General features: G+C 53.7%; 1 protein-coding gene and 1 long non-coding RNA gene across 9 annotated transcripts in view; one reads left to right on the forward strand and one right to left on the reverse strand.

Annotated features, from left to right (window-relative positions):
• Positions 1-2555: 2555 nt before the first annotated feature.
• On the reverse strand, positions 2556-6092 carry LOC122483875. The gene is made up of 3 exons (XR_006297487.1): positions 5999-6092; positions 4048-4052; positions 2556-2567 (listed from the first exon to the last, which is right to left on the reverse strand). It is a non-coding gene; the product is annotated as an uncharacterized LOC122483875 (long non-coding RNA).
• The window catches only part of LOC122483874 (inner centromere protein), a 29171-nt gene continuing 12049 nt past the window's right edge, over positions 4686-21807 (forward strand). For 3 of the 8 annotated variants that reach the window (XM_043581381.1, XM_043581387.1, XM_043581388.1), the window contains exons 1-11: positions 4689-4871; positions 8504-8654; positions 9049-9162; positions 10025-10827; positions 17272-17323; positions 18130-18187; positions 18290-18407; positions 19538-19589; positions 19980-20097; positions 20182-20316; positions 20866-20877. In XM_043581381.1, coding sequence (XP_043437316.1) covers positions 8515-8654; positions 9049-9162; positions 10025-10827; positions 17272-17323; positions 18130-18187; positions 18290-18407; positions 19538-19589; positions 19980-20097; positions 20182-20316; positions 20866-20877 — 1602 coding nt within the window. In that variant the 5' untranslated portion in view covers positions 4689-4871; positions 8504-8514. Of the gene's footprint in view, positions 4872-7966; positions 8079-8503; positions 8655-9048; positions 9163-10024; positions 10828-17271; positions 17324-18129; positions 18188-18289; positions 18408-19537; positions 19590-19979; positions 20098-20181; positions 20317-20865; positions 20878-21807 lie in introns of those variants that run through there. The other 5 variants (XM_043581389.1, XM_043581383.1, XM_043581382.1 and 2 more) reach the window with 5 other exon arrangements.

Consider the following 21807-nt stretch of genomic DNA (forward strand, 5'->3'; position numbering starts at 1 on the left):
CTTGTGATCCAGCAATCCTGCTTGTGGGTCTATATCCAAAGGAAATGAAGTTATTATTCCAGAGGTATCCGCACTCCCATGTCCACTGTAGCCTTATTCGTAATAACAAAGATATGGAAACAACCCAATGTCTGTTAATGGTTGAATGGATGAGACAATGTGGCATATGGGGCGCCTGGGTGCCTCAGTCGGTTGAGCGTCCGACTTCAGCTCAGGTCATGATCTCAAGGTTTGTGGGCTCAAGCCCCACGTCGGGCTCTGTGCTAACAACTCAGAGCCTGGAGCCCACTTTGGATTCTGTGTCTCCTCCTCTCTCTGCCCCTCCCCTGTTCATGCTCTGCCTCTCAATAATAAATAAACGTTAAAAAAAAAAAGGAAAAAAAAATGTAGCATATATAGGAGCACCTGGATGGCTCAGTCCATATGCATGTGACTCTTGATCCTGGGGTTGTGAGTTCAAGCCCCACATTGGGCATAGAGCATAAATTAAAAAAAACAAAAACAAAAACAATATTAAAAAAAAAAGAAAATGGGGTATATAGAGAGAATGGAATATTATTTAGCTTTATAAAAGAAAGCTATCCAGGCATTTCTAACAACCTGGATGAACCCGAAGGACGCTGCACTAAATGAAATAAGAAAGACACAGAAAGACACACACTGCATGACCTCACTTATATGTGGAATCTAAAGTAGGCAAACTCATAGAAGTAGAGAGTGGATTGGTGGTTCCTTGGGGCTGTGGAGGGGGAAAGGGTGAGATGTTGTTCAAGGAGCACAAAGTTTCAGTTACGCAAAGTGATTAAGTTCTGGAGAGCTAATGTATGGTTATGGGAACATAGTTAGCAATTCTACTATATTGTGCACTTGGAATTTGCTAAGAAGGTAGATCTTTTTTTTTTTTTAATATTTATTTATTTTTGGGAGAGTGCAAGTGGGGGAGGGGCAGAGAGCACGGGACAGAGGATCTGAAGCAGGCTCTGTGCTGACAGCAGGGAGCCTGATGTGAGGCTCAGACTCACAAACTGGGAGATTGTGACCAGAGCCAACTGACTAAGCCACCCAGGTGCCTCCTAAGAGAGTAGATCTTAAGTGTCCTCACCACGAAAGAAAAAGAAAGAAAGAAAGAAAGAAAGAAAGAAAGAAAGGAAGAAAGAAAGAGAGAAAGAAAGAAAGAAAGAAAGAAAGAAAGAAAGAAAGAAAGAAAGAAAAGAAAGAAAGAAAGAAAAGAAAAGAAAGAAAGAAAGAAAGAAAGAAAGAAAGAAAGAAAGAAAGGAAGAAAAAGAAAATAACCATGTGGGGTGAGGCATATGTTAATTAGCTCGGCTGTGATTACTTCACAACGTGTAAATATATCAAATATCATGTTGTACACCTCGAATATATATGTTTTATTTCTCAATTATACCTCAATACAGAAACAAAGATATACCAAAAAAATGGATCATAGTGGATATTAAATTGCTATGGCATTTTGATGTCCTTAGATACATTTGAAAGGGTGATGCGTGAGTTTTAGAAAATTATATCCTTTACAACCATTTTAATGGTGAAAATAATCTTAAGGTCAATTTAAAAAAATGTGTACCTAGGTTTTAAAATGGTCTTAGTGGATGCTAGAATAAAACTATTCAAAGACTTTGTCTCTCTGGCCTAGAGACCTGGAACTATCAGTTTCCCCTGCGGGGCAGATGTTAAGAGGGCTTCCTAATCTCACAGAGAATCCACATTTCAGGCCCCACCTTTGTCTCCAAAGAATCTGGCAGTGGAGGGCCGCAGTGCTCATCAGGGTGGAGGCTTCCTCATTGCTTTCCAGAACATTCCATCACAGGCATCTTCATGCTAATCTCTACCTATAGTAGAGATTATAGTCTAATCTATGACTTCTTCTTTATTTCACTGTCAAATTCATCTCTAATATCCCAACATTCTAATGATATAAATATTGTCCATCATACTGTAAACTCCACGAGAGCAGGGTTATAGCTGCTAGGCTCACTGCTGGGTCCTCCGCACAGTGCCTGGAACACAGCAGACAGGCAAAAAAATTATTAAATTGAAATAAGAGGGGCAGCTGATTTTGTAGGGGAAGGTTTTTATTTTTTTATTTTATTTTATTTTATTTTATTTTTTAAGTTCATTTATTTAAGTAATCTGTACTACATTCAACGTGAGGCTTGAACTCCGGATCTTGAGATCAAGAGTCACGTGCTCCTCTAACTGAGCCAGCCAGCCGCCCCCAAAGTTATTATTTTAGACGTGCAGTATTGGAGATATGGGATAACAATTCAGGTAAAGCCCACGAGTAAGTCTAACTAATTCATTTTTTGCAGGGTAGCCTTTCTGTGATTTGAAGGCTTTTAAATAAATCTCTTTTCTCACATCTGTCCTTAAATAAGTCTTCCTACAGAGGAGGCAAACTTTTCCAGAGAGACACAAGGTTTGATTCCAGTTTTTTTTTTTATTTTTAATGTTTTATTTATTTTTGAGAGAGAGAGAGAGAGAGAGAGAAGGGAGACAAAGAGAGAGGGAGACACAGAATTTGAAGACAGGCTCCAGCATCTGAGCTAGCTGTCAGCATAGAGGCAGATGCGGGGCTCGAACTCACCAACCGTGAGATCATGACCTGAGCCCAATTCGGACACTTAACCAACTGAGCCACCCAGGTGCCCCGTGATTCCAGTTCTTTTGCTATGGTATCTCCACAGGTTACTTATCCTCTTGTTTCATCAGTTAAAATAGAAAATTCTACAGCTTGTTGGGAGGAGCTAATGCCTAGAAAAGTGCCAGGAACAAATACTGTCACAGAGTGGGCGCTCAGGAAACGGTAGCTGGGAGGTAAGGTTTAGCTGTTACTATCCTGGGTGTTCTTCCCTCGGTTTAACTCCACCGGGCACGGTTCCAGGGTAGACACAGGCCTCTGGGGCTGGGCAGAGCAGAACAAGGCTTCACTCCCCCGTTCACACACTTTCCTTCCATGTTCACACCTCTCAGTTTGCTTTAACAGGATTTGGGGCTTGACACTGGCAGCAGGACATCTCTGAAGGAGGCTAAAGAGAAACATGGGAGCCAACAAAGTATCCGGGAGTGGGGGGTAATTATCATTCCCCTGTGAAAGGAGACAATGGAGCTAGACTGGAACGGAATACATTCCATCAAGGGTCGAAGAAGGTTCAGAAGAAAGTAATGCCACAGAAACGTAGGAACTGGAAAAAGATGACCCAGCTTAACCCTTCTCTCTCTCTCTTTTTTTTCAATCTTGGTCAAAACATATAAAATGTACCATCTCAACCATTGTTTTTTAAGTTTACTTATTTTGAGAGACGGAGCACAAGTGGAGGAGGGGCAGAGAGAGAATCCCAAGCAGGCTCTGCACTATCAGCGCACAGCCCGATGCAGGTCATGACCTGAGCTGAAATCAAGAGTCAGACGCTTATCTGAGTGAGCCATCCAGACGTTCTCATCTCAACCATTTTTAAAAGTTCATTACAACATCACTATAAGCCCATTGTGCAGCAGACTCCTCTAATTTTTTTTTTTAATCTTGCAAAACGGAAACTACCTCTATTGAATAATTCCCCTTTTCCCTCCCCTCCCCAGCCCCTAGCACCCACCACTCTACTTTCCGTGTCTAAGAGTTTGACTGCATGAGACCCCTCTTACAATCAGAATCATGCAGTATTTGTCTTTTTGTGACTGGCTCATTTCACTTGGCAAAGTGTCCTGAAGGTTCATCCATGTTGTAGCCAAAGACAGCATTTTTCTTCCTAAGGGCTGAATAATAATCCATTGTATGCATATGCCACATTTTCTTCATCCATTCATTCATCAGTTGATAAACATTTAGGCTGCTTCCATCTCGGCTAATACTGCAATGAGCACTGGCATATAAATACCTCTTCCAGATTTAACTGCATTCTTTTACAGGTAATGGCAACCCTGACTCAGACTGACTGATTAAAGCAGAGCTTCACAACAGCGGCAATGTTGCCACTGGACAATTTTTTTTTTTTTTTTTTTTTTTTTTGCGGGGAGTGGGTGGGTGACCTGTCCTATGCAATATAGGGTGTTTAGCAGCATGGCCAGCCTGTACCCAGCAGACGCCAGTAGCCCTACCACCCGCCCCCAAAAAAGAAAGCGTATTCATACATTGCCAAATGAGGGTGGGACAAAAGTGCCCGGGTTGAGAACATTGCTCCAAAGAAACACTGAGGCCATTATAGATGGGACCCAGTCTGCTCCCATCCAAGAGATGGCAGACGGCTCTACAGAAATACAAAGTCCGGTGCGATTTACAAAGCATTTGCTTTTTAATTCTCAAAAAGGGCAGAGGGCAAAAGGATGTCGTGCAGCACGGAGGAGAAAGCTAAAGTAAGAAACTTGCAAAGCCGAAAGCTCCGGCGATGCGCACGGATCTAAGGTATCGGCCCGGCGGGGCCTCGCAGGGCATGCTGGGGCTTGTAGTTCCGGCGTGAGAGGCGCTGGGCGCGCATTCCCCACCCAGGGCGACTTCCTCTGGCGGCCGCCTGCCGCCGCTCCCGGAAGCTGAGCAGGTTAAAGTTTCAACGCTTCCTTTCCCCGCCTCTTAGTCCCGCAGACTGCCAACCCGAGTAGCTAATAGGCGGCCGGGCTGGAGCTTTCTCTTCTCTGATTGGCCTAGAGTTTTGTAGCGTCGAGACAAACTTACTGGGGATTGGTCGAGTCTTCAGTTTTGAAATTCGTAGGTTTCGCCGCGCTGTAGCGCCCCATCGCTTCTCCGAAGTGGTGAGCCCTGGAGATCCGGAGCCGAGGGTCTGGGTCCGCGGGAGGCTCTGCTGGGGTGGCCGCCGGACTTGGATCAGAGAAGCACTTAGGAGACGCGGTGCAGTCGAGTGAGTGCGCGCGGGGCGGCCGGCGGGGCTGGGGGTGGTTGGCGAGCTTTTACCCTCCCGCCAACTCTGGACTGGGGGCGTGACACCCCCGGCCCTTTGCCCCGCGGCCTGGGAATGGACGGGTCACCTCTTCCAAGTGGTGACCTGCCTTGGTCCTGGGGCCTGAGGTGACCCCTTATCCTCCACCTAGGTCACGAGGTTCCGAAAACGTAATCCCCCGCGCCCACCTCCCGGGTGCCTGGCATCCTGTTTTGTGCTAGGAAGCCCTTTGTTGACCTGGACGCGCAGGGAGCGCACACCAACCGGGAATTATGCCCGATGACATTTCTGTACAGTTAACCCACGCTCCACACTTCCCCCCCGAGCTGAGCAACGTTTTAAATTGACCATTTCCGGAGGCCAGTGTTGCCCCTCATTTTGTCCCTCCCCAGGGACGTTCACCGTCAGCGGTTCAGTACCATCCGGCGGCCGTGGCCTTTCCTGTAGGCCTTACCTTTCAGAGACTGAAATCGAGGAGGTGATATCCCTTGTGGTTAAGAGCACAGTTTAAATCCAGGCCCCGCCCCTGACATACTGGGTGACTTCGACTTAACTTCTCTTTGTCTCAGTTTCCTCATTTGCACATAGGTATCCTCGAGGTTGTAGTGAGAGTTAAATGGGATGATGCCCCACCTGAGTATGGAGACAGGACTCCGTGGAACAGCTGTTTATGATCATGACCATTTGTCACTAAGGTGTGGTAGACGGTTAAGTCTCCGACTTCCTGCACCTCAAAAAACAGGCATTGCAAAGGAGGCCGGTGGAGCCTCTGGTCTGGTGTAGGGTATGAGGGAAGTATTTGGGGAGGAAAGTGAGCTCCTTTCTCCCTTGGTGGGATGTTGGGTGTTCCTGGTTTGTGCACACAGGTTCTTAGATTGGCCGGAGATTTTTTTGCTGTTCGTTCTTTACAGGAGCCTCCTTGATATGCGGATCCCTCCTTTCTCAGTCACCTCTTTTCTAACTTACGGTGATCGTTTTTATTGTATTTGTTCATGTTTTATTTATTTTTGAGAGAGAGAGCTGCCCGTGCACATGAGCAGGGGAGGGGCGGGGGGAGACAGAGGATCTGAAGCAGGCTCAGCACTGACAGCACAGAGCCTGATGTGGGGCTCAAACTCACAAACCATGAGACCATGATCTGAGCCGAAGTGGGTCGCTCAACAGACTGACCCAGGTGGCCCAGTGACCCTTTTCAAATAGCCAAGCTGAGGTCTCTAAGGACAAACTTCCCCATGGAAGAAGCCCAAACACTTTTTTGCACTTTGCAAAAGAAGCTCTCATCAACTTTGCTGTTTTGAACAAATACTTAAAGGAAAGAAAGATAGCAGTTGTTGCTTGTTGTAGCTCTTTAGTGAACCTTGGTCTGGGTTTTGGCTTCCTTAAAACACTTTTCTCTTTCCTGGCCTCCAGCTGGGGTCCCGCACTTTGCCAGGGCTGAGCTCCGGGACAGAGCGGCGGGGTGGGGTGGGGCGGGGGGGGGGGGGGGAGCGAGGCCATGCCCGTGATTGGCTGGCTTCAGAGCTGTCTCTGTCCAAAGCTTCTGCCGCCCTGCCCAACTGGCCCTGCCCCAATTAGCGCTGTCCCTGTCATCTAACCTGTGTATGGCATGCCCTAACGTGTATAGAATGAACTCTTTTGGTGTCCTTGTGTGTATGCCTGGGAGAAGTACCTGTAGGATGTTTATTTCTAGGTGTAGAGTTGACAGATGGAATTGATTTCATTTAACAAGTATTCCTCTCATGCCAGGCACTGTGCCAGGCTCTGGGCTTTCAGTTGCAAGCAAAACAGACCAGGGTTTGCCCTCAGAGAGCAAATGTTTAGTGGGCAGAGACAGGCTGTAAGCAAAGAGATACACAGTCCCCCAAGTGCTATGCACAGAATTGAAATTGACGGATGGGATGGTGAGTTGCTGAGATCCAGGTGACGAGTAAGCTGTGCAATTAGGAGACAGAAGCTTCCAGATACAGGGCAGACGTTGGCTTGAGGAACAAAGGCTAGTGTGCCCTGGAAATCAGGCCTCCAGAAGTCTTGTGAAGCTGCCACAGGACCTGGTATTAAGCTCTATAAGGTGGCAAGGGATCAGTGACTTAGCTCCTCCTTCCAGGAGCTTCCATCTTAGGTGAGAGGCTGAGCTCTGTCAGCCTGGTTCTTGATTTTCAGGGTGTAGGCCAGGGTGGTGGGTCACTGCCAGGGCATAAGATATGCAATCTGTTATTATGGCTGATGACACATATCCATTCCCCTGTGGGGATATTTACTGAGCCCCTGCTGTGACTGTAATGAATACTTCTTCCTCTGGGGGTGGGGTGGGGGCTTCAATGATGATTTTATAACAACAGCCTTAAGGAGGATGCATGAGTTGCTGGTTTGGGGTTTTTTTGTTTTTTATTTTATATTTTTCATGTTTATTATTTTTGAGAGAGACAGAGACAGAGAGCAAGCAGGGAAGGGGCAGAGAGAGAGGGAGACACAGAATCCAAAGCAGGCTCCAGGCTCTGAGCTGTCGGCACAGAGCCCGATGCGGGGCTCGAACTCACAGACCGCGAGATCATGACCTGAGCTGTAGTCGGCCTCCCGGCCAACTGAGCCACCCAGGCGCCCCTGTGTTTTTGTTTTTTCAGAGGACATTGGTTTTGGGGCCCCTAGGTGGCTCAGTTGGTTAAGCGTCCGACTTTGGCTTGGGTCATGATCTCACTGTCTATGAGTATTGAGCCCGAGCATCGTCAGGCTCTGTGCTGACAGCTCAGAGCCTTGGAGCCTGCTTCGGATTCTGTGTCTCCCTCTCTCTCTCTGCCTCTCCCTGGCTCACCCTCTTGTCTCTCTCTCAAGAATACATAAACGTTAAAAAAAAAAAAAAAAAAGAAAGGAGGATGTTGGGTTTGTAGATTTTGTATTCTCTTAAAAATAAGACATTGCTTATCTACTTCCCTCTGCTCTCTCATCCATTTCTAAGACCTTTCAGCTCAAGGGAGAGGGTTGTGGGGACTCTTAGGAGACGAGCGTGTTTCTAGACCCCTGCTTTCTTACCGACTCCTTTGGAATGCAGAACCCTGTGTTCACTGGCCTCTTGAAGGAGCAGTTGGAACCCATGTTCTTTGGCCTGATGCGAGGGGTCAGCTTGTGTGTAGCTCAGGGTGGCTGTGTCTGGCCTTTGCCCACCCCACACAGGTAGTAAGAGGAGAACCCACAGGCCTGTGTTTGGGCAGGTAGAGAGGGGTCCTGTGCCGGCTGCAGCTTCTCCCTGATCCAGGAGAGCAGGTGGCCATGTCTTGTCACTTTAAGCCCCTGAAAAGGCCACTTGTAAGGACTGTTGCTACCAGAATTGGCTGGGAAGTGTGGACTTCTGGGGGCAGCGTGCTGTGGGTGGGCGACGAGCATTTTCTTTTTTGCAAAACTGACTGCCGGTGGGTTGGCATTTGGAATTCTGCATCTCTGGGTGGAGGGGAGGGGCTGTGGGCAGGAAGGGGCTCTGATTCAGGTACTGGGTGGTTGTGGTCGTCGGCGATGGGCGCTGCGGCCCGGCAGGCCCTTCCCCTGTGCCAGGTTCCAGCCCCCAGCCCTGAGCCCTTGTGCCTCTTGTCTGCTTTCACCAGACAGAGCCACCATGGGGTCCACAGCCCCGGGGCCCATTCACCTGCTGGAGCTGTGTGACCAGAAGCTCATGGAGTTTATCTGCAATGTGGACAATAAGGACTTGGTGTGGCTCGAAGAGATTGAGGAGGAGGCCCAACGCATGTTCACCAGGTAAAGGCAGGGCCGAGCTGGCAGGGGGCGCGGTGGGGACACAGCAGCCTGCTTCCCCACCTGACTTGCAAGACAGACAGGCTGCCGGGCTTTCCCCCAGAGTGCCTGGTGCTGGGGGCCGCCCTCACGTGATGGGAAGGGGAAGGAGAGGTGCTGAGCTGGCCCTCGGGGTGGCGCTGCGGACCCTTGCCTGGTAGCCTTGCTCCCCTCTGTGTCTCCGGGAGGAAGCCCTGCAGGCCTGGCACGGGGCTTCCACGTGGCCTAGGAGACCTTGGTGCTGGTCATCCGAGCTTGACTTGTCACTGCCAGGAAAGGGCTGGGGCCAGGCTGGGTTGGGGAAGTGGGCTGGCGGTTCCTGGGCAGCCATGAACATCACTTGCCTCGTACCAAACAGTGAATTCAGCAAGGAGCCCGAGCTGATGCCCAAAACACCTTCTCAGAAGAACCGACGGAAGAAGAGACGGGTTTCTTACATTCAGGATGAAAACAGAGACCCCATCCGGAAAAGGTGGGAGGAGGGTCAACTAGGCCTGTTGGGTCTGGAGGCTTGGAGCCCACCAGGAGACTTAGATCCGCAGGGGTTAACTGGGAGCAGAGGCCGGCGGGAGCAGTAGTGGGTACCCTGTGGGCCGTGCTGAGGGGTGAAATGCCCCAAGGAAACAAAGTGTGACCCAGGACCGTGGAGTCCAGAGTGTGTGTGTGTGTGTGTGTGTGTGTGCGTGTGTGTGCGTGTGTGTGTGCATGTTCATGTATGTGTGTTTGGGCCTTGGAGTTGGGAAGGATTTTTCAGAGGTGGGAGAAGAAAGAGAATCCATCCTTCCGTGTGGGTCAAAGCAGCCAGAGGTATGGACCAGGGGCTCTGCCTGTTGCTGCACTTGATAACGTCCATGGAAATGGCCGTGGGCTGCCGTGTACTGGGGGAAACAGGCTGGGTCTTGGGGTCAGGGGGTCCAGGGTACGCATTCTAGCTCTGCCCCTACACAGCTGGATGTCCTCGGGTTCATTATCTACCTCTAAGCCTTAGTTTCCTCATCTCTAAGGTGAGGAGGATGGTCCCTGCCTCTCAGGGCCACCTTGTGGAGTAGAGCCTCCAATGAGATGCTTGGCGCAGTGTGACCTCAATCAGCGGGAAGTTTGTAATGACTTTAGTCTTCCCAGCAGTTCTGTGAGGTCTGGTAATATCCCAGTTTATAGGTGAGGAGGCTCAGGCTAAGAGAGGAGCTGCCACGGGTCTCGGCTGGTATTCTGCCTCCAAGCCCTCCGGTTCCTACTTCCTGTAAGCTCCTGGGGAGCTGGTGCCCCCTGCTGGATTTTCGGGGGGTACCCCTTGCCCCGTTGGGTTGTCTCAGCCTCTGCTCTGCTGCCTCCAGCAGGTTGTCCCGCAGAAGGACCCGGAGCAGCCAGCTGAGCTCCCGGCACCTCCGCAGCAAGGACAAGGTGGAGAAGCTGGCCACGGTGGTCGGGGAGAATGGCTCCGTCCTGCGGCGGGTGACCCGTGCTGCGGCCGCGGCGGCAGCAGCCACCGCAGCATTGGCTGCTCCTTCGCCCACCCCCGAGTCTCCCACAGTGCTGGCCAAAGAGCTTGAAAATAGCCTGGCCCAGGGCCCGCTGTTGCCTGTGGTGGAGATCGGCGTCAGCGAGCGCCAGAGTGCGGAGCTGCACCTGGGCCGGCTCAAGTCGGCCCGGGCTCCTTCCCCGACTCCGTCCCTTGTAGCCACGGCTCCCGCCTCCCACAGCATCTTGATATCCGATGAGGAATCAACACCCCAGAAGCCGGAGACTGGGAGACTGGCGTCTGTCACCGTGAGCTCCCTGATGGCTACACCCCAGGACCCCAAGGGCCGAGGGGGCGGAGCCAGCCGGTCCGCCTCCAAGCTCAGGATTGCGCAGGCCTCCCCCGGCCCGCAGGATTTGGCGGGCTCTCCGGCCTCGCCGTGGCAGGAGCGGGTGCTGGCTCCCATCCTGCCCGATAACTGCTCCACGCCCACGGGCGCCCACATAGACCCGCAATCCGTGCGGCGCAGCCTGATTGCCCCGTCCTCCCCGGGCCGCCAGGTCTCGCTGGCCCAGAAGTACTCCCTGGTGGCCAAACAGGAGAAGCCAGTCCGCAGGTCAAGCAGAAGGATTGGCAAGAAAGCCACTGAAGAGCCAGCTGCCTCCGCCCGTATCATCTGTGAGTCTGGGGGCCCAACAGGAGGTAGGGGTGTGGTGAATGGTCCTTGGTGCCTGGCTTAGCTGGAGTGGCTCCGGGGAACCATCTAGCAAGGAGCTGTCCCTAGAACTTTTTGCGATGGGGTAAATGTGCCATATCTATGCTGCCCTATCTCAAGACCACCGCTAGCCGCGTGTGGCTGTTGAGCCCCCAAATGTGGCTCGCGTGATGGAGGAACTGAATTTTTTAGAGTTATTACATTTTACTGAGTTTAGATTTAAACTAGTGGCTATCGTATTGGACAGCGCAAATCTGGCCCAACCCTCTTATTTTACAAATTAGGAAACCGAGGTCTAGGGAGATTGGCCACAGTGTGGTTAATGGCCGTGCTGAGGCTCAGACCGAGGCCTTTTACCCAGGGCCAGCGTGTCTGGCTTTCTTCCTGCAGAGGCTCACGGACATTGGCCGCGTTTGTGGCCTCCTGATAGCAAACTGCTGTGCTGGGGATATTGCGGGGAAGAGATGTAGATTGTCATGGCAGCAGGCTCCTTTAGGGACAGAGAACTGGATTTAGTGCCAGCTCAGCAATTCGCCTGCCCTGTGACCTTGAGCAGGTTACAGAAAATTCTTTGTGTGGGCCTCAGCTGTTACGTGAGCCATTTTTGTCATCCTCTGGTCCCAGCTCAGGGGACCGTGGTTGCGGTGGGAGCAGGTGCGATGAGCCACGGAGGAGGATAGGCAGCTCTAAGAGTCAGGGCTGGCTGTGTGGAGGAGGTGGGGTCTGAGCCGGGAGGCTTTCGAAGAAGGATGGCTGGGCTTTCGGCAGGTGGAAAAATTGTGGGGAAAGGTATCCCTGGCCGAGGGAACAGCTTGTGCGAAGACCCAGAGGAATGAAATGGCGAGAGATAGGGTCTCTTGGGCTCATGTGCCGTACAAGGGGCTTGGGCTTGACCCCACTGATGCAGAGGATGTGGCCCCTTGATGGTCGTTGAAAGGTCCCTGGCACTGTGGGGAAAACGGCCAAAGGGAAGGGAGAGAAGGAGGCAGGGAGACCAGGGAGGAGGCTGTCTCCAGGGTCCAGCCAGAGGACAGTGAGGCAGTGGGGCTGTTGGAGAAGAAGGTCCAGGTTTTAAGTTAGTGGCTATTAGAACAGTAGGCAACATCTGCCTGGCACTTCCAAGATTTATAAAACACTAGGTTCTCATTTGGCCCTTGCGAAACACTGCTAGCCTGTTAGCATTTCCTCACTTGACAGAGGAGGAAGCTGAAGCTTACAGTGGCCACTGAATTTGTAACATTGGGAAACCGGGGCTTGAGCCCCACGATTCATCCTTTCCGGGGTGGCCGGCTGCTTGCCGAGGAGGCCTTGTGGGGAACCCTGGAGTGGGGCTTGGTCCAGTGGGTAAGGACACCTCCCCTCGCCAGATTTCATCCCCACCTGGGGAAGGGCTTGCTCTGGGTCATGGGGCTTGAGGACATGCAGTCCGGGCATCTGGCACACGGGCCATTTTTGGATGCTCAACATGGCTGAGATATTTCTGACTTGCCTTGGTGGTTACCTCAGGCCTGAATCTGATCCTTGGAGAGTATGACGGATCAGGTCAGCCTGGAGCTCCGGAAGGAGGGCGGGGGAGAGACTCTAGACAAGTCTGTCTCACTCCCAGGCCAGGGCTCATCCACCTTGAGGTGGAGGGAAGAGGGAAACTGCGGGGGCGGGGGGGGGGGGGGGGGAAACAGTAAAACATGGCGATTAAGCCCTGGAGTCACACACAGCCTCCGTGACCTTGGGCACACCTTTCTCTGGACCTTGTTTTTCCCATCTGTTAAATGGTGATAACACCTGCCTTGAATATGGGTCGAGAGCCCATCTTAATGCTTGGATGTGGCACAGGCTCAGTCTTAAATTTTTTTTTTTTTTTCAACGTTTATTTATTTTTGGGACAGAGAGAGACAGAGCATGAACGGGGGAGGGGCAGAGAGAGAGGGAGACACAGAATCGGAAACAGGCTCCAGGCTCTGAGCCGTCAGCCCAGAGCCTGACGCGGGGCTCGAACTCCCGGACGGCGAGATCGTGACCTGGCTGAAGTCGGACGCCCAACCGACTGCGCCACCCAGGCGCCCCCAGGCTCAGTCTTAAAAGGTACCCCAAGAAGCCTGTGTTCCCGAAGCTCAGTCTGGTTGTGGCCAGGCTGCCCCTGAACTGAATCGAGCCGCAGGGTGTTTAACCGTGGGGGAGAGAGGCTTCCCGGAGGCCTTCCTGACGCCCAGGTTCCGAGGGCTTGGCTGGCCGGGCAAACTCGGAAGCGGGGTCTTAGTTTGGGTTCCCCCCGGAGCAGCCTCGATGTCAGGATTTGAGTGCAACTTGTTCATTTTGGAGGAGCAGGAAATGCCTGCAGCGGGGTTGTGGGGAAGCGAGACCGGGAAGGCCTGGCGCTGCGGGGGAACCTCCGGAAGTCGGTGTGGAGCACTGCGGCGAGGGGCTGCTGGGAAGGGGCGCTGATGCCCCCGCATTCCTGGCCTGGCGCATGTTGGCCGGTGGGAGCCACTGGGCGGAGAAATGGTGCCGCGGTGGGAGGACAGGTGGGCCCGGAAGCGGCTAGACGGAAGCCGCTTCAGGGTTTTTGGAGGGTCCTGCTGTTCAGGAGGGGCTCCTCTTTGGGGTTCCCCGGCCACCTCTGCATTGGGGAGCCGCCCATCCGGCCCTCTGCCAGGCCTCACGCCATCTCCCTTGCCCCCACCCTGGGCCCGAGGCCCGAATGGCACGCAGATGGCACTTGACATTCCAGTGGAATAGTTGTGTGGTCACACGGGCCTCTCTTCATCCCTCTGCTCCCTCAGCGGCCAGCACGGAGCTGGGGTGGGCCGTGAGGGGAGCCTTTCTGGCTATTGGCCCCCCGCCAGTGGGAGCAGGCACCTCCCTTGATTGTAGGCCTGGACCCAAACTGCCCCCTCCCGCCGGTTCAGGCCTGGCTTCCCCCGACCCCCGGAAGCAGGGTCCTGCTGCTGTTCCCTCTGGGCCTCGTGGTTTGCTGCTCCAGCCCCTTGTTCATCTTCCCTCCTTCCCTTAGACCCTTGGGCCCCAGCCGGCCTCGCCCCAGCTGCCTCTCAGCCTCACCTCGCAAACTCCCCCCGCCCCCCTTCCTGCCTCATGGCCTTCTGCCTAGACCAGCTCTCAACCTTCTGTCTCAGCACCTGCTCCCAGTCTTAAAAATTGTTGAAGACCCCAAAGAGCTCTTGATTGTGAGGGTTCTAGACACTGATAGTTCACTGTATTAGAAATTAAAACTGAGGGGCGCCCGGGCGGCTCAGTTTGTTAAGCATCCGTCACTCGATCTCGGCTCAGGTCTCGATCTCAAGGTCGTGAGTTCAAGCCTTGTGTTGGGCTCTGCCCTGAGCGAGGAGCCTACTTTAAAAAAATATTTAAAACAATTTTTTTAATGTGTTTTTAATTTATTTTTGAGAGACAGAGAGTGAGTGGGGGAGGCTCAGAGAGAGAGGGAGACACAGAATCCTAAGCCGGCTCCAGGCTCTGAGCCGTCAGCACAGAGCCTGACAGGGGTTCAAACTCACAAACCATGAGATCATGACCTAAGCCGATGTTGGACACTTAACCAACTGAGCCACCCAGACGCCCCTAAAAAAATACTAATAAAAATTTTCAGTATTATCTAATTTTATTTTCTCTAGTAATATTATTTTGATATTAAAGATTAAGAGTATTGGGGCGCCTGGGTGGCTCAGTCGGTTAAGCGTCCGACTTCAGCTCAGGTCATGAGCTCACAGTTCGTGGGTTCGAGCCCCACATCGGGCTCTGTGCTGACAGCTTGGAGCCTGGAGCCTTCTTCGGATTCTGTGTCTCCCTCTCTCTCTGCCCTTCCCTGCTCGCACTGTCTGTCTGTCTGTCTGTGTCTCTCTCTCAAAAATGAATAAACATTCAAAAAAAAAGATTAAAAGTATTATTTAATACTCTGATATAAAAAAACAACACACCTATTATCTATCAACGTTAGATTTTTAAAAAACTTTTAATGTTTATTATTTATTTTTGAGAGATAGAGACAGAGCACAAGCAGGGGAGGGGCAGAGAGAGAGGGAGACACAGAATCCGAAACAGGCTCCAGGCTCCGAGCTGTCAGCCCAGAGCCCGACGCAGGGCTCAAACCCACGGACCATGAGATCATGACCTGAGCCAAAGTTGGACGCTTATCTGACTGAGCCACCCAGGCGTCCCTACTTTTTTTTGTGTGTTTTGTTTTGTTTTTATTATGACAAAAATACTTCTTTTCCCAAACAAAACTGTAGTGAGGAGGCTGCTACTCTTCTACGTCTTGCAGATGTTTTTAACGTGTGGCTTGAAAGAGACAGCGGATTCTGCACTCCCTGTGTTGCGTTGTGTTGTTTCGGTTAAAGCATATGAAGAAAACTTGGCCTCACACAGATACGTCGTTGGAAAAGAAAGGAGTACTTTAAACGTCTTTTTGGATAATTGTGCATATTCTTTTTTTTTTTTTTTTCCAGATAATTCGTGCATACTCAACACCACCAGTGGTAGCTTCTTAAAGGCTCATTGCAGGGTGGAATCAGAAACTATCACTGGTCCCACCTGGGACCGTCTTGCACTTTTCTTTTTTTTAGTTTTTCCATGTTTACTTATTTATTTTTGGAAGAGAGAGAGAGAAAGCAGGGGGAGGGGCAGAAAGAGGGGGAGAGAGAGAATCCCAAGCAGGCTCCGTGCTGTGAGTGCAGAGCCCGATGTGAGGCTTAAACTCACAAACTGTGAGATCACGACCTGAGTGGAAATCAAGAGGCGGAGGCTTAACCTACCGAGCCACCCAGCCACCCCTCTTGCACTTTGAATAGAACTTTTCTCCACGTGCAGTTTTGTAGCATCATGCCTTGATCGTTTGGAAAATGCTATCTCACTGAGTTATGCACATCTGCCTAATGTCGACACCCTTCATCATCTATTTTTTAAAAGGAGCACATTTGTTTTCCCATCTCATCAGAAAAGTCTGTAGGTATTGGGAGGCCACGAAGCTTCTGGCCATGTATACATAGTTTTCGAAATTCTATTTTGGGGCGGGAAATCATTTTTTAATTATTGATAGCAGATATTCATGGTTCTTTTTTAAAAATGTTTATTTTTGAGAGAGAAAGTGAGTGCGAGAGGGAGAGAGAGAGAGGAAGACAGAGGGTCTGAAGTGGGCTCCATGCTGTCAGCAGAGAGCCCATTGTGGGACTCAAACCCCCAAACCGTGAGATCATGACCTGAGCTGAAGCCGGATGCTTAACTGACTGAGCTCCCCAGGCCCCCCCTTATTCGTTGTTTTTAGGTGACCACTAACTTTGTTCATTTTTAAAGAAAATGTCTACCAAATATCCAAGATTGAATAACTATGGTTTGTCAGTTGCCTTTTCAATTAAAAATCGTTCCATGAAAAAAACGGCTAGTTGAGCTGGGAATTCAAACATGAGCGCTGTTCAGAGATAGGACTATATAGCAGAGGGTGCCGCACATACTTTCCACTCTACCACACAGAGGGTACTTAAGTTTAGATTTAATAAAATTCATAGTTTTTACTCTTTCATCAAGGACATTCTTAAGTGAATTTGGACTTTTCTGTGCCGAGCGTGGGGTCCAGTCTGGTTTCACAACCTGTTTGGTGCTCAGACTCTGCTTCATTGCTTTTGCGCTCTCAAGGCAAAGCACAGCACAGAGGGGGAAATTACGTTTTCGTGTTGGGGTGGAAATGGTTAAGACCTCATCGATCCCCTGATTGGGCACTTGACTCTCAGGAGTCTGAAAATAGCCTTTGGGAACAATTGGCCTGGAGGTCCTTCTCTCTCTCTCAACTCTTCCCCCTTTGTCTGTGACCGTCTTTTCCTTCACGTCCCAGCCTCTAGACCAGTTCGGCTCCCCGTAGCCTTTCAAAATCTTCTGCTCTTTTCTGTCATCACACATACCACGTGTCTTTTACAGGATTATTGGATGGTTATGTAGGCTACATAGTGGCTCTGTTGGTCTTTCTCACTGTTGGGTCCCCAGGGCCTCAGGGCCTGGTACATAGCAGGCCCTCAAAGAATAATCGTTGAATGAATAAGCTGCTTTGTGTTGGACCCCATGCTGGATGTTGGGGATCTGGAGGCAGACATGGTTTCTCTTCCCAAGGTATTCCCGGCCCAGTGAAGGAGCCAAGGTGTGCTCTCAGATGGGCCCAGGTTGCCAGCTAGGGAATAGGAGACATAAAGCCAACAGCTCTATCGAGGATGCTAGGAGCAGAGGGAATTTGCTCAGGCAGGCAGGGTCTCTGTACCCGGTGAAGGGAAGGGTGGTCTCTGGGGAGGAGAGGTCTGGCTGTAGATGAAGAGTGGCCAAGCTCCAACCAGCACATGGCTCCCGGCACCACTAGCAGTGACACCTGGCCAGTTTCTGAGGCATCATCCATTCCTTTTTTTTCCCCTCAGGTCACAGTTACCTGGAGAGGCTCCTGAATATTGAGGTGCCCCAGAAAGTTGGGTGAGTTCAGTTCCCGGGTCTGGGGAACCTTTCCAGGGCTGGGCAGGGCACATGGATTCCTGTCTAGGTGAGTCCCAGGAGTGGAAGCATTTCCCGTGCCCCAGCGTTCCCTCCTTGTGGGGACTGCCTGGTCCTGCGGCCACCCCTCCCCCCATTCTAACTAGGCAGCAAACGACACAGGCGTCAGCTCTGGCCTGGCCTTGACTCTTCCAAGCCTTACCCTAGGGTGTGGGCTCCATGGGAGTCCAATCCAGAGGCCTGCTGCGAACTTGAGGAGCCACGTGCCTATTGTGGTGGAAAGGGGGCGGCAGTGCTCCCTGCTCCCCACTCCCCAATCACACCCTAGCACCGCTTTTCCTTGAGGCCACATCTTGCCATCACTAAAACTAGGGTCCTCCTGCCCCTGCTTTGGGGCAGAGGGTCAGAGCTTGAGGTGGGGAGACAGGGAAACCGGGTAGGCATGCTGGCTTTGCTGGCCCTCCCGCGAATGGAGAGCAGGCCTCACAAGGGACCAGAGACAGTGACCCATGGGGGCGCGAGGGGTCGGGGTGGAGCCGGCAAACTGCTGACATGCCGAACCAAGCCCTGATGGGGGGAGTGCCACCGAATTCAGAAGCTGACCTCCCTTGTCTGCCCAGGCCGCAGACGCTCCAGGGAGCCCCTGGCTCTGGCTGCTGTCCTCTTGTCCCGGGTGGCGCTGTGGGTTTGTGACCCAGACCAGGGCGTCTGACGGGTGGGGAGGTGCTCCTGTGAGGAGGACTCAGGCTGGCTGGGCGGGTCCCACATACCTCTTGCTCTGCTTTCAGCCCTGAGCAGAAGCGGCCCAGCGAGGAGGCCGAGCCTGCACAGGCGGCTGAGCCAGAGGTAAGGCGAGCAGGCCAGGGAGGGGAGGGCTCAAGGGCCCCTGAGGCCCAGGTGCAGACCCCAAAGCCTCAGTTCCTCCCCCCCACCCCCCGCTTCCCCCAGGGCCCCAAGCAAGACAGGAGTACCCTGTGGCCCCGCAGTGCCACCAAGATCGCCATTAGCACACCTGGCTCGCAGCCTGTGGCTGGTGGCCAGGAGACGCCCTCCAAAGGGCGGCAAGGTGAGTCTTCCTGCCGTGTGCAGATACCCAGGGTCGTGCTGGCCTTGGTGGCCTTGACCTGACTTTCTTTTGGGGGAGAGGGAGGCCCATTTCCTGGGCTCTCCAGCCAGAGGTAAGCGAGACCCGGGGGGGGCGTGGATCTTTGGGTCTGCAGGTTTCATTGCCCACCTTTTGGTTGGAGCTGTCGCCGAGTGCCACGTGAGTGGCCGAGGCCGGTTGGTGTGTGAAGTCGGGTGAGGTGAGGGTGGGGCGCTTGAACTGGGGTAGTGACTGAATGCGCCAGGTCGCAGACTTGGACCCCTCCCCGGGGGGGCAGGGGGAGGAGGTCTGTGCTGGGGTGTGAACACCTGGCCTCGTGTGATGTCTCTGCCGCTGGCTCACTTCTCACCTTCGTGGGTCCCTGGTGTGAAGAGAGCAGGAGAGCTACGGGCTCTGGCACTCCCAGGCCGCCAGGGGTGGCCCAGCATCTGGCTCACGTCTCCTCAGTGGGAAGAGCACTGTGGCCGTGAGGTCTTGGTCCACAGCTTCCCCAGCTTTGGGATGGAGTCAGCGACAAGGGCCGCTCCAGCGCCGTAGCCCACGGGCGAGCTGCAAGGTCCCTGCAAGGTTAAACGGCTAGGGGCGAACTGGTGCTTCCCCCGAGCAGTGAAGCAAAACAGACTGACCCCATGCCCCATGTGTGGACCCTGTACAGGAAGCCCTCCCCTCCTCCTGTCATGGCAGCCTCAGCTGATAGGCCTGGAGGGGTGGGATTTTGAAGCCTGTTGAGAGGTCTGTTAGAGTCTACAGTTTTCCGGGCTTCTGCTCCTGAAAGGTGCCCCCTAGCTGTCAGTGTTAGAGGTGGGGCGGGACACGGTGGGGCCACCTCAGTGGGATCGTCCTCCTGTTCTCATCCCAGAGGCCAGGCATGGGGGTGAGGGGTCCACGGGCTGGGGATCGTATGCTGGGCTCCGGACTTCCACAGATTTCTCAAGGCCGGTTGGTGCTAAGGCTGATGGCTTCTGCCGCTGGCCACCCTGGGATCTGCCAGGAAGAGAGCCTTCCCCCCGCCATGGCTGCCGCTGGAGGACACTTTCCCCCGACCCCTCCGAGCTGTTCCTGCGGCCTCACCAAAATTCCTCTCTTCACAGAGCCCAAGACTGACCAAGCAGATGGCCCCAAGGAGCCACCCCAGAGTGTCAGGTTTGCATCCGGGTAGGGGCGTATAGGCGACTCTTCTGAGGGGCCCAGAGGGGGATGAACCTCAGGTCCTTGTTCGGTGGTGGGGTGGGGAGGTGGGAATGTGGTCAGGGGCGGGGCCTAGTGCTGGAGGTGGCTCGCAGCTATGAGACAAAGCGGGCCTGGGAGTGGGTGACCAGATCCTAGGCCCCACCCTCTGCATCCTCCTGGCCGTGTGACCTAGGACTGGTCACTTGGTCAGGAAGGCCCCACCTCTGCAGCGCCTCTCAGTCTGGTGCCCTATGAGCTGGGCCCAGTTCTGTTCACAGGGTGACCTTTTATGGGGTGTGGCCAGGGCCCTGGGGAGGGTACCGGGGTCGGCCCCGTGACGCTGCTTCCACCCTGCTGCGGCAGGAGGAAGCGCAGCTACAAGCAGGCCGTGAGTGAGCTGGACGAGGAGCCGCAGCTGGAGGACGAGGAGCTGCAGCCCCCCAGGAACAAGACCCCTTCCCCACCCTGCCCGGCCAGCAAGGTGAGTGGGCCTCTGCCCCCCCCCCCCCTTGGGGCCCCCGCCATGCCCAGGAGTCCTCACCCTGCACCCTTACCTCCTCTACAGGTGGTGCGGCCCCTCCGGACCTTCCTGCACACTGTGCAGAGGAACCAGATGCTCATGACGCCGACCTCGGCCCCCCGCAGCAGTGTCATGAAATCCTTCATTAAGCGCAACACTCCCCTGCGCGTGGACCCTAAGGTGAGGGAGCCCGGACCCCTGGCCGTGCTTTGCTAGAGCCGGGCAGCATGGCTGAAGGCTCCGGTCTGTCCCCTAGGCCGCTGGGAGTGGTGTGGATCTGGGCCAAGGCAGCTGGGACCTGGCACCGGTCAAGGGCCAGCTCCAGCCTCTACGGCCTTGGGCCGCCTCAACGTTTGAGGACTGTTCTGGCTTCTTGGGCTCTGCAGTGCAGCTCAGAGGCTCGGCCGGCTCAGCGTGACTCCTGGGTCTTGAGCCCTGAGCTGGTAGTAGAAATGATGTGGCTGGCCATGGCCGTGACCATCCATCCCCACACCCCCCACACTCCCCACACCCCCTCTGGAGGCTTGAGTAGTTAAGGCGAGGGACACCCGTGGACGCTGTGCTCGCTGAGGATGAGGGCTGGTGAGATGGGAGGGGGTGGGGGGCTGCCGATGAGAGGGCACAGGCCCCACGCAGACTCTGGCGTAGCCAAGAGGGTGGCCTGCTTTCCGGACGTCCCCAAGCCTGGCATTAACTCCTGGCTTTTTCCTTGTCTCCTCTCCTCCACAGTGCAGCTTCGTTGTAAGTAAAGCCTTCTCCTGTCCTTGTAACCTAGCTCCCCCTAGCACTTACCTGCCGTAGCCCTGTTCCTGCAAACCCACCTGCACCTGTAGAACCACTAACACCAAAGGTGGAACGGGACCGGTAAAGGGGGTGGCTGCCTGGAGGCGCGCAGCCATTCTGGCTGCCCTCCCTCTGCGGGGCCGGTCCTCTCTGCCCTTGTCTCTGCCCCCAGGAGGCCGAGTCTCGATCTCAGAGCCTCCCTGAAGCAAGAGGAGGCAGAGGGGGTGCGGCCTGCTGCTGTTTACCGGGGCCACAGCTTGGATTTCCCCACAGCACCTCCCTCCCCGGCCCTGGGTTTCCCCTCAGGGTCTGGGGCTGCGAAGAGAACAGACAGGTGGTCTCTGGTCCCCAGAGCCACTGAGGTTTATTGGGTCACAGACCTGAGCTACTGCCTTGAGGTGCAGAGCAGCGGGGGGGAGACCATGGTTGTAGGCTGGGTCCTGTGGGGTAGCGGTGGAACTACCACCAGCAGCCTCTGGAGAGAAGGCCACAGAAGCTGTTCTCTTCTCAGATACCTCAGAGCTGAGCCAGGCCACGGGCCCTGAGGAGGGAGCCCCACACGGCTGGGATTTGCTCAGCCTGCAGTCTTGGCTCCCCGGGGTCTCCCAGGTTACAAGGCTGCAGCCCCTGGGTTCCTCTGTTCCCACTGGTGCTTTGAAGGGCCTCCTATTAGGAGGGCTTCTGCCTCTAGCCGAGGGCCTGGGGCTTGGCGGGTCAAGGGGCTTCTCAGCCGCTAGACAGGTAGGCCTTGAACTTGCCTGTGCTGCAAGGAGGCTGGTCCCCTCTGTGTGAACGAGGCACTGGCATGCCTTCCAATATGCGAGCAAGCAGGCTATGTGGCCTTACACACCTACTTGTGTGCTAGGCCCCTGCTAGGCACCTGGGCCC

Source organism: Prionailurus bengalensis, chromosome D1 (assembly GCF_016509475.1).
Source record: "Prionailurus bengalensis isolate Pbe53 chromosome D1, Fcat_Pben_1.1_paternal_pri, whole genome shotgun sequence".
Lineage (NCBI taxonomy): Eukaryota > Metazoa > Chordata > Mammalia > Carnivora > Felidae > Prionailurus > Prionailurus bengalensis.